General features: G+C 35.4%; 1 protein-coding gene across 1 annotated transcript; it reads right to left on the bottom strand.

Annotated features, from left to right (window-relative positions):
* Positions 1 to 9,970: 9,970 nt before the first annotated feature.
* LOC129319600 (uncharacterized) lies at positions 9,971 to 10,723 on the bottom strand. Its single transcript, XM_054964698.1, has 2 exons — positions 10,496 to 10,723; positions 9,971 to 10,387 (listed from the first exon to the last, which is right to left on the bottom strand). The coding sequence occupies exons 1-2, from the start codon at positions 10,721 to 10,723 to the stop codon at positions 9,971 to 9,973; spliced, it is 645 nt and encodes a 214-aa protein (XP_054820673.1).
* Between the last annotated feature and the right edge of the window lie 1,973 nt (positions 10,724 to 12,696).

Here is a 12,696-nt window from a genome sequence, read left to right as displayed (position 1 = left end):
CTAAAAACTATAGAGTTTCACATAAATGAGAGGGAAGAAGGAGAGAAAACTTACACAAGGGAGTAGTAAGCTCTAAATACCTCTAAAATGCTCTAAGAGTCAAGCCTTGGTTAACCCCAAGTCTTCCTCTATCGCCCTCTCATATTTTCTCTCTTTTCTCCCTTCTGTTTTCTATTTGTTTGTATATTTTATATATGTAAATTTTTTCCCATTCACCATGGTGCATGGCGCATCTACTATAGTAGATGGCACAATGAGCTCATAATGAGATTTGGGCCTCACTTAATGCCCAGTCGACTCAAACTCCAATCTAGCCTTCTTTCAAGACTATCCAATGATCTAATAAGCACATTAGTCATCTAAAAAGATCATTAACTTAGAAATCACTTAACTTTACTAATTTATCCTTGTTAAACGCTTAGAAATCAAAGTTTTAAATCAAGGATGTTACATATTCCTTATATATATGTGTGTGTTTAAATGTCAATTGATGTGCAATTGCATAAGATAGATGCATCTTAGTTACTGAGTAGTTGAACTCACCCTTTCCTTAATATTTTACAGGCTTTAGCTCAAGTACGAATGAGGGAAAAGCTCTAGAGGCTGAGGAATTTGGTATTTCTACTATAAAGCCTCCCATCTTAATCTATTTTATGTAATTACAAACATATTACCAACTAGGAATACATTTTTTAGTACAATTACACTATAAGGATTTTCATAATTTGTTTATTTTATTTTAGGCCCCAGAGTGGTTGTATGTAAATTTGATTATTTCTAATAGAGCCAAAATACTAGTGTAAGTATAGTAATATTAAAATGTTATAACTGTAGGGTTATTTTAGTTAAATGCAATGTCAGACTTGCCCCTCCTATTTTTAGTATTAAGGGACTGATGATTGAAAAATGAGATATAGTTGTTACTATATGGATGTGGCGTGTTACATAGGTGATCCTAAGTCCATTAAGTATAGTTTAGGTGTTAGTTGTAGTTTTTGGCACAAATGTTAGATTTTGGACACTCTTATGGTATGAAAAGTGTAGAAAATAAATTTAGATATCTAACTCTTTTGTGTATTATTTAGGAGTAAAACCATGCCATTAACTAATTTACATAAAATGCTCCCTATGGATATCTAAATTGCCTCAATCAGACGTTGGACGGAGATATAGAATGCATCAAAAGTGGCCCCTAAGAATACCATCAAACTCTATGCATCGTACCATAGTACGCAACATAAAAAGGAACAAGTTATGGTGTGCATGCACATGCCATGGCACATCCCTTTGTTTTTCTTCTCACTTGATGTTTTCAATTAGTTTTATGAATTTTTCACTACCAAACGATAATCCTTTTAGGGTTAAGTCTAATGACTACCATATGGTATATTTATTAAGTAATGGATTAATAAGAGCAACCTTATAGTTCTCATAAATTCTCTTAGCATTTAGTGGCTCAATGTGTTGGTTAGATATAGACTTGTCGACATATAAGCGATTGGATGTCTCCTGAGTTAGGAATCTTGCATCCCCTTTGTCCCTGGGATATATATCATGGGTTTTATGTGTTATACTTATAGCATTGCATTCTAAACCCTAAGGTAGTTTCATGTGTAACGCTTGCAATATTGCATTCTAAATCCTAAGGTCCAGTATGGTCTTTATCTTTAAAATCTTTAGAATGAGCATTTCTTGGCATTATCCTTGAAAATTAGGTCACATTAAGAATGCAAAAACTATCCTAGCTTGATTTTCAAGGTTTGGATAAGAGCATTGTGCCCCTTAAAGGTATGCTAGATGAGCATGTCCTCAAAATTATGAGTCAGATTAAACAATCAAGCAGATTCCTAAGGTCTTTTACCATAATTTCTTTAGAGAGTCAATTGAATACAAGAAATTATGAGCACGTCAAGGGACACATAGAACTTGATTGTATTAATCATGCGTTAATACAGTAGGTGCTTTCTTGGTAATGGAGATGAAAAGAGGAATATAAACTAGCCTAGGAACTGAAGCTTGCATAGATGAAGCAATTCATACTAAGTAAAGTTGGTTGATACAGAGTTGAAGTTAGTGTTTTGTGTTGGATAACTCTATGTAAGTTTGGTAGAGTATCAAGAGTCCTTGTATGATGTACTCATTGCCTATTTATAAGAAAAATGGCAATAGGCACTTATTTGAATTTGAGTTTTATCATCTAAAGGAGCAGATAATTGTTCGTGCCATTACATTACAAAGGGTATGCCTCATTATATGGAGTGGTGAGAGCGACTGCGCCAAGAAACTTAAGTAATAAGAAGTGTGGGTGAGATGATGCCATTGGCTTCCTAAACGTGGCATTCCAATTACGCTTATGATGTTGGTTTACTATTAGGTCAAGCCCTTATTTAGATAGGATTAGGCTTTAATTGATTACTTCCTTAAGTCCAATGCGCCATTTTTAGTCCAAACAGATGTAATTTAAAATTAATCCTTAAAAGTTGGATGTTTAGAAAAATAATTAAATTTGAGATAATAATATTGTTCCATATAAATACTTTATTGATCAACAACAAATATTGCAATCACATTAATAGATGAATTCAGAAAGATCTATGCTGATGCAATATGAAGGTTCTGAGTGATCCTTTCTGCCAAAAAACAAATATATGTATAAATCCTCATTATTAAAGAATAAATTAAAATAATAAAAAATAAAAATGATAAATGTATTGATGAAGAAAAAGATATATTATTGTGAATCCACCACACCAAAAGCTGCTTGGTTCGACTAGTCAAGGGACTCAAATCAAGTTATTTTGAAATATGAGGTTCAAGTCTGAAGTACTTGTGAGGCTATCATTAATTGTAATAGTCCTATAATAGGTTCAATTTAATTTGGGAGAATTATAGTAATATCTCCAAATTCTTTAAGATATCAAGTGACGAAATAAAAATTATTATTGTTAATAAATAAGCATGTGCATGCCTTTATGTGTCATGATGTGATACACACACAAACATGTATATATACATATTCACACGGTCGCGCGTGCACACATAGAGAGATAGAGAGAGAAGGGTGTGATTATACATGTAAAAATTTTTCGATCATATCTTAAAAAATGAAGAAATGAAAAAAAAAGGCTAGCTAGTGGATATTAATTGAAGAAATGATATAAGATGAATTTGGGTACGAAGACCAAAAATAGAGAGGATAATGAGAAATAGAGTGAGACTAGCTCCCAACTTTATCTTTTTGTTATGTGAAGATAATGCATGAATCACCACAATAGAAAAATCTATATCTTGACATTTTTTTCCTTGTATTTGATGGTTCAGAACCATCAAATAAGAGCATGTCATATATTGGGGTTGCCTATATTTGACAATTGTAAAACCTTCAATTTTATTCCCAAATATATGATGTTTGTCAACAACTATCAAATACTAATGCTTAGATTTGGTCAAACCCTAAGATGAAAAATGTGTCCTCTTTGATTGTTATGACTACAGTTATAACATCCCAAGTCTTAATCCTTAGATTATTGAAGAATTAATTAAGTTTAATTATGGTAATTGAGTGTTTGATGTGGTATGTGGCCAAGGAGGTCTAATAAATGCACTCGGCTATGTTTTCAGCCCCTAATTTAGGGTCCAAAGTGAAATTAGGCTATCCAGGCATCTAAAGGAGGAGAAAACATGAAGGAAGTGTCTCTATGCTACATGCCGCACAGATGACAATTGAAGGGAGAAGGCCTTTCTGTGCCATACATCACAATACATGATGCATGCACTGTAATGCACTACTATTTTTTATAGTATTAAGTATCGATTCCAGTGTAAAAAATATAGGAAAGTAAGAGGGAATGGAAAAGAAACAAAAAGGACAAAGAGGGCTCTATTAGGGCACAACATTGGGATGGTTTTGAGTGAGTTTGAAGTTTCAAGACACCTACGGTAAGTGTCCTAAGCCCTAATCTCCTTTTCCCTTCCATTTTCTTGAAGTCTTTGGTTAGGGTTTGATAATGTGAAATGATTTTCAGTCTATATAGGTTATGGGTGTGAACCTATTGACTCAAATAGAGTTAATGGGAGTTGTGTTGAGTATTTAAACCATGTATTAATGGTTTTAAAAGTTGCTGGATAATAAATGCCATAAATATATGAAAATGGCATTAATGAGGGTTGGTAGAAAAGTTGTAATGCCATTATGAATAGAAGTTTTATGGATCATTAATAATATTGGGAGCTAAAGCTAGATAATAAACTCAATAGGTAAGTCCAAACATGAGAAATATGGATATTGGATATTCTAGAAGTGGAAAATGAGAGTTGAAAAATGTGTGTTTGACATTGTTGATGAATTTAGAATTGATTAATTATAGATTGAGCATTTGGGCACTATTTTGGTTTGAGAAATCAAGCATGGAAGCTAAAATATCAAGGGGTAAACCTTTGACCTCTTAAAAGTTTGAGGTAACTTAGGGAACCCTATCTTGAATAGTTGTTTATTAATTGCATTGTAATGTGAAATGTGTGTTTTGGCATGTATAATTGTGATTTATGTATGGGTTCACATGTTATGAAACTTATGATAGTCTATTTACTTGATTTGAAATGAAGATGTAAAAGTAATTTTGAAATTAATTACAAATTGCAATGTCGTATCGAAATGAGTAGTTGATGATTGTTGTGATAAACTTGACTTGTAAGTTAGTATAATGAGATAAAGTTAACTGTGTTGAGATTGAAGATGGTAGATAATTGTGATATATGTGTAAATAAAATTTAAAGCTCACTTGGGTAGCTCAAGGTCGTAAACCCAATGTGTTGATTTTAAAAATAAAATTGTGTAAAATGAGTGGGCATCATACATTGCATGATCAGTTGGCAGGAGTTCTCTTAAGGAAAAGAGTAGTTAAAATACATATGGTATTTTTTACTACCTTTTGGTGCATGAGCATATAACCTTATCCTATAATTTTCAAGGGACTAAACCTAGGTATCTCCGCTAGTTTATCGAGAAGGTTAGTAATAGGAGATACGGAAGCAGGATCGTGCTAGTTTAAGGACAGAAACTTGAAACACAACAAAACACAAGAACAAAAAGAAAGGGACGAAATTTATGACAAAAATAAAGAAAGAAAGGAAATAAATAATGGGATAATAATCAAGGATAAGATTCTCTAGAGCACCTACCTCTAGGAACCCCAACCTTTAAAGACACCAAAAGAGTTGATCACGCTCTTGATCACGTCTGTTTCTCACACGGGATGCCATCATAAAGCACTAAAGCTCACAAGAGTTATAAACTCTAAAATGAATAATTTTATTCAACTTCTCTTCCATTTATAAGAGGGAGCATGCCTAATTTATATAGGTTTATAGAGAAGACTATTTCCTAAAATTAAAACCCTAATTTCCTAATACTAAAAGGATAAATAATATAAAATAATGAGAAAATATCCAGCCACATAATTTAAGAGATGTGATCCTAAAATTATGGAACTACAAAACTTAGAAATTAATAATATAATTAATCCTAATCTTTGATTAGACTCAAAATAGAAAACTAAGACTATTCTTGCTCCTTAAGAAAGGAAGTCAAATCAAAGAACTATTAAAATAGAAAACAATTTAGTAGACAATTAATGGATCATAAAGAATTTAAAATCATGCCACCCTTTAAAACATTCTCCCTCCGCTAAACAATTAATTAATGAAACACATGTTAATTAAAGGATTAGCTCAAAGGGTGATTACCAAGGTTTAATCCAAAAGCAAGTAATCTCAAGTTTTCTAAAGAGAAATGAGGTTAAATCGATCAAAATCTTTCATACCAGAGTAAAAATAAGTTTTAGAGCATAGGATACCTCAGAAGAGTGAAAGAAGTCAAAAATGATTGAAAAACAAAACACGTGTTGTGATACAGAGCAATGTACCATGGCTCATGCACGCTGCGTCGTGATGTGTTGCTCTTTGTGCCACACACCATAGCTCAGGCGCCATGCGCCGTGGCGTGTTGCATGAAATTTCTGTTGATTCTGCTATCATTTGACAGCAGAATTAAGGGAACATATGACTCGCCCTGATTCTCCATTCGATGTTTGAATGACATGATCTAGATGTCTACAGAAAGCTCTTTACATAAACTAGCTAATGGAATGGGTTTCACTTTCAAAACAAGTCACACTAGGAATTTGGACATCCAAACACATTTTAACCACTTTTCAACACTTTTACACAAAATGGGTGTCCAAAACCCTCAACAAGTGCCAAAAGCTTTTCCTAACACTTGGACCATATCCAATGGACCTAGGACTACCAATACAATATGTCACAAGCACCAAAAAATCATCATAACAAAAAATCACTCCTCAACCTCAATTTACCAAAAATAAAAGGGGGAGGTAATTTGTCAATGAATTTCACTTAAATCATTCAAAACATGCTCAAGTCTTCATTTCTATACTTGCACTAGTATTTTGGCCCTATAAACACACACACACACACACACACACACATATATCAACATATATAAAGGCTAAGGGCTCAAAATACAATTCTAACACTTACAACAACTAAAATAGTGCAAGTGTGGTGATATGCATCCTAGAATTGACAAGTCATGTACTATTACACAATTAAATCTAAACTAGAGGCAACAGTTGGAATATGCTAATTCCCCGCCTCTTTAGTCTTCTCCCTCTCAACACTAGAGCTAGAATCTGAAAAATGTTAAAAGAAAGTAGTGAGTCTTGCCACTCAATAACTAAAGTTAAACTTACCCTATGCAGTTATATATCAATTATAAAAAAAAATACATGCATAAGAAAAATCATGTATGACAAGTCCACATATATCACAATTTATCATTTTATAACTTCTTTAACTTTCATAACAAGGCGCATTGTCACTATATTCTCAAATATGTAACATGTCCCATGCTTTCGTGAATTGCCACCACTTAATACATGTGGCACATCATGTATTTACTTAAGCAATGATCAACCAACCTTATATCCTCCTTATTTCCTCAAACCAAAACCGTAGGTTATAGCACTGATTAGGGTTCCGTCCGTGTGACTACACTACCCAAGCTCACCAATCGTGAGGTATGACCCAGCCAAAGATCACAGGACTCACTCTTGGACCACAGCTTCCCCCATTCTCGAATCCTTGGGTCTCATACCCTAAACTATTCTTCTCATTAAATCGGTAGAGATGGCTAGGTTCTAGTCCCTTGACAAACTATGGGACAGTCCCTCAACAAATAGTGGGATAAGGCTATAGCCCTAGTACATCGGAGGGTAGCCTAAATATCATATAAATTTTTCTCTACTCCCAAATCTCTAGGCGAACTCCCGCCACTGATCATGCCATAATCATTACTCATTTATTTTCACTTGTTCGCTTTCATATACTCACTTTTACAATAACCATGTTGGGCTCATGACCTTTGCTACCCAAGTGTGTATTCTTATCATTTTTCAAAATTCATTTCTCATTGACAAACAATTATCTCTACATGTCATCCCATTCATTTTTCAACAAGAAAAGCATGCTTATAGTTAAAATTCTCTTGACTTTGCATTTTTCATTTTCAAGTCGAAAGCAGCTTTTCATACACTCAATGAAACTAAAAATGCAATTTTTACTATAACAATCAATCCCATACATGTAATATTCATAATTTGCATTCAACAATTAATTAATAATCAATTAACATACAACTACCCAAATTAGAGTTTTCCCTCAATTACCTCAAACCTTTGAGAGGTCAAAGGTTTATCTCTCAATTAACTAGCTTCCAACCTTAGATTTCTACTCCAATAAGTGACCAAGAGGAAAAGCTACAATCAACCAAGTTGAATTCCATCAACATAACAAACTCAATAATTGAACCCTCAATATCTACTTCTAAATTGCCCAACCTTCACTTTACAAGAGGTAGAGCCTAACCATCAGGTTTAATAGTTACCTTTAGCTCCTAATAGCATTAATGAGCCATTAAATTCCTATTAATGGCATCACAAATTTTCAATCACCCATAATAAATAAGATTTTTGGGTATTAATAGTGCCCAACAACCTAAAACACCAAAAATCATTATACCTAGGTTTAGATACTCTAATCTAACCCCATTAACTCCATTTGAGTCAACAAATTCAGACCCATAACCTATATGTACCGAAATCTCTCTTCCACTATCAAACCCTAACCATAAAGTCTCAAATATGGAAGAAACAGGGAGATTAATGAATGTGATACTTACCTTAGATGTTTATAGCCTTCAAATACTCCTAAAGTTATCCCCAAGTAAACCCTAGCAGAGCATTGGGATGCCTCTTCTTTCTCTCTTTTCTCTTCTCTCTATTCTCTTCTCTCTATTTCTGTCTCATTTCGTGTTTGATAAACTACAGAAAATGGCCATGCACCGTAGGGAATGCACAATACGCCACTATACATGGCACAGAGAGGTTTTCTTTCGCTTAGCAATGGCTGTGTGCTGTGGCAAATGATCTATGCACTACGGCATGTAGCACAACAACTTTAACTCTTCCTTTCTTCTTCTTTCGATGCCTGAGTAGCCCACCTCAATACCAGACCCACAACTAGGGATGAAATACCATTAAATATAATTATTAGACCTCTCTAGCCACTCACCACTTCAACTTACTTAATTATCATAATTAGGTTTAATTAATCAGGGAATTAAAACTCGGGATGTTACAACTCTCCCCTTCTTTTAGGAATTTTGTCTCCAAAATTTACTTAATCTAGCAAAGCTAGTAAAACCTTACCTCATATAAACAAGTGCGGATACTGGTTTTTCATCTTCTCTTTGGTTTCCCATATAATATCACCAAAAGTCATCCATTTCCATATGACTTTCACAAGCTGAATTGTCTTATTTCTCAATTGTTTCTCCTTAACATCCAAAATTTTCTCTAGCTCTGCCCGATATGTCAAATTCTTATGTAACTCCACATCCTTGGGCTCAATCACATGTGAAGTGTCAGGTTGATATTTCTTTAATTAAGACACATGGAATACATCGTCCACACCTGACAAATAAAGGGATAAGGCAATTTGGTATGCTAAAGGCCTAATTCTCTTGAGAATTTCAAATGGCTCAATAAATTTAGGAGTCAACTTCTTTGCACGAATAGACCTCTCAATTCTAGTCATAGGTGTGACCTTCAAAAACACGTAGTCTCCCACCATAAACTCTAACGGTCTCCTCCTCTTATCTGCATAACTCTTCTGTCAACTCTAAGCAGTCAACAACTTCTAATGGATAGTCTCAATTTTCTCAGTGGTTTGATCCACCAAATCATGACCCATTATGCTTCTCTCACTCAACTCAGTCCAGCAAAGTAGCAATCTATACTTCTTGTCGTACAAAGCTTCATAAGGAGCCATTTGAATGCTTACATGGAAACTATTGTTATAAGAGACTTCCACCAAAGGTAGGTGCTTATCCCAATTACCACTCTATTTGATGGCACAAGCACATAGCATATCCTCTAGAGTCTGGATTGTCCTCTTAGTTTGACCATCTGTCTGAGGGTGATAAGCCATACTGAACTTTAATTTTGTACCCATAGCCTTATACAGTGCTTTCCAAAAGTTCGAGGTGAACCTCGAATCACAATCTAATATAATTTCTTTTGGCACTCCATATAAACCTCACAATCTCTTGAATATAGACCTCTGCAAGCTTCTCTAAGGCATAATCAACTCTAATAACCAAGAAATAAGCAGACTTGGTCAATCTATCCACAATTACCTAAATAGCATCATAATTCTCTTGGGTATGTGGCAACCCCATAATGAAATCCATAGAAACACAGTCCCATTTTCACATGAGAATCTCTAATAGTTGTAGCAATCCTGGGGGTCTTTAGTGTTTAATCTTCACCTTCTGACAAGTGAGACATCGGGATACGTACTCTGTCACATCTTTTTACATACCCGGCCACCACTACCGACTCTTCATATCTTGATACATCTTGGTGGTTCTTGGATGAATGGTGAACTTACTCCTATGAGCTTCAACTAGAATGGGCTCTTGAACCCTTTTATCATCAGGTACACATACCTGATCTCTATACACTACCAACCCATCATCATTGAACCAAAAGTCCTTAGTCTTGTTTGCCTCAATATCATCTTTAATTCCCAACAGATACTTGTCTCCAAGTTGGGCTTTCCTTAAGTCCTTCCAGAATTCATTAGTGATTATTGTTGTATTCAAGTTGTACACGACAAAATCTAGACTATTCTGGTGTTCACTAGAGAAATCCTCTAGCAGCTTGTACTCATGGATCATCAGCCATACAACATGTAAGGTCTTACAACTCAAAGTATCAGCTACTACATTGGCCTTCCTCGGATGGTACTTCAACTCAAAATTATAATCTTTTAAAAATTCCATCCACCTTCGCTGTCACATATTCAACTCCTTCTGATCAATTAAATAATTGAGGCTCTTGTGGTCACTGAATACCTCAAACTGTGAACCATAAAGATAGTGCCTCAATATTTTCAAGGAAAATACAACCACTGCTAACTCAAGATGATGAGTTAGATAACTCTCCTCATGCGGTCTCAGCTGTCTTGATGCGTAACCTACAACTCTATCATCTTGCATTAGCACACAGCCTAGTCCTTTAAGTGATGCATCGGTATAGACCATATATGGCCATTTGGAATCTGGAATAATCAACACTAGCATTGCGGTCAACTTCTCTTTCAAAGTCTGAAACGCCTCTTCACACTTCTCTGTCTAGATAAACCGCTGATCCTTCTTCGTCAATTTTATCAAGGCAGAAGCAATCTGAGAGAACTCTTAGATAAATCTTCGATAATAGCAAGCTAAACCCAAGAAACTTCTTATCTCAAGCACCGACATTGGCCTCTCACACTGTAGTACTGCATCAACCTTATATGGATCCACTACTATGCCATTAGCAGAAATGACATGTCCTAAAAATTTCACTTCTTGTAGCAAAACTCACACTTGCTCAATTTAGTATGCAACTTGTGCTCTTTCAACACTTGCAGTACTATTCTCAGATGTCTTGTGTGTTCTTCCTCATCTCTGGAGTATATCAAGATGTCATCAATGAAAACTACTATAAATTTGTCTAAGTAGGTTCTGAAGATCCTATTCATGTAGTCCATAAAAATTACAAGAGCATTTGCAGACCAAAGAGCATTACTAAGAACTCATAGTGCCTATATCGTGTCCTAAATGTAGTCTTAGGCACATCATCTGCCTTAATCCTCAATTGGTGATATCCAGACCTGAGGTCAATTTTAGAGAAAACTACAGCTCCGACAAGTTGGTCAAGTAAGTCATCAATCCGCGGTAATGAATATTTGTTCTTAATCGTCACTTTGTTGAGTTACCTGTAATCGATGCACAACCTCATACTTCTATCTTTCTTCTTTACAAACAGCACAAGTGATCCCAATGGCGATACACTCGGCCAGATGAATCCCTTCTCTAGCAACTCTTCTAATTACTTTTTTAATTCTTCTAGTTCTGCAAGAGCCATACAATATGAAGCCTTATAGATTGGCTTGGTACCGAGTACTAAATTAATTGAGAATTCAATCTCTCTTTCAGGTGGAAATCCTGGCATTTAGTCATCAAACACATCTTGGAACTCATTCACCACACCAATTCTGTCAATTCCTCCATCATACACTTCATGTGTAGAACGATAGATCATGAAAGCCTGACACCTTTCTTTTACTAACTTCTCCACTTGTAGGGCTATCAAGAACTTGGGAGTCTTAGAATCCACTACTAACAATGACTTGATAGGTTTAGGGTTAACAGTTGTCGATGTATAAACTGGTAAGGAGATTGTCTTTCTATTACAGTTAAGTGTCGCACCATTAGTAGACAACCAATCCATTCCTACTATCACATCAATGCCACTTAAAGATAAGTAGATTAAGTCAATAATAGAAACTCTATCACCAAACTTCAATTCTAGTTTCAAGTAAGCCCGACTGGTCCTCACAGATGCACCAACCGGTGTAGACATATTTATGGCAAACGGCATTTCAAGCATATGCAATTTTAACCTCTTGGCATAATCATCAGATATAAAAGAGTGTGTGGCACCAAAATCAAACAAAGCATCTGTCTAATGACCATAAAGTGAGATTGTACCTCTAATCAGCTTTAGTGAACCCTTGGCCTCTTCTCTGGTCATGGCGAAGACTCATCCTGGGATAGCGGATCTCTGATCAGGAGCAGGTATGTTCTCCAAGCAAAACTTGGCTATGTGTCCCACCTTGTTGCATTTGAAGCAAACCTAACATTGCCCTTGCTGATGTTTCCCACATCTGTCACACTATGGAGCTCTAACTGGCATCACACTATGGAGTCTGATTTTTGACCCCACCCATACTCCCCAGGGCATTATTCCTCTGGCTGGATCCCTTAGTTTGGGACCCCTTTTGAAAGCTCTTCTTCTTGCTTCCTCTAACACTGTACCTCTCAAACATGCTCGAGTTAAAACCCAACTTCTTACTTACTCTGCCCATAGGGCTCATGTAGGAAGAAAATCTCCCTTAACCATCTCTTTTCTTCTCTACCACTCTACTCCTTCTGGCTATAACTCTGAACTTGTTGCACATAACCTCAAAAGAAGTAATATCAAAAGCAGCTAATTGTTGGCTGAATTCAGG

Source organism: Prosopis cineraria, unplaced genomic scaffold (genome assembly GCF_029017545.1).
Source record: "Prosopis cineraria cultivar Desert tree isolate PC_DT_omini unplaced genomic scaffold, ASM2901754v1 PC9, whole genome shotgun sequence".
NCBI lineage: Eukaryota > Viridiplantae > Streptophyta > Magnoliopsida > Fabales > Fabaceae > Prosopis > Prosopis cineraria.
The sequence above is the reverse complement of the archived record's forward strand: the minus strand, read 5'-3'. Positions and strand labels throughout refer to the sequence as shown.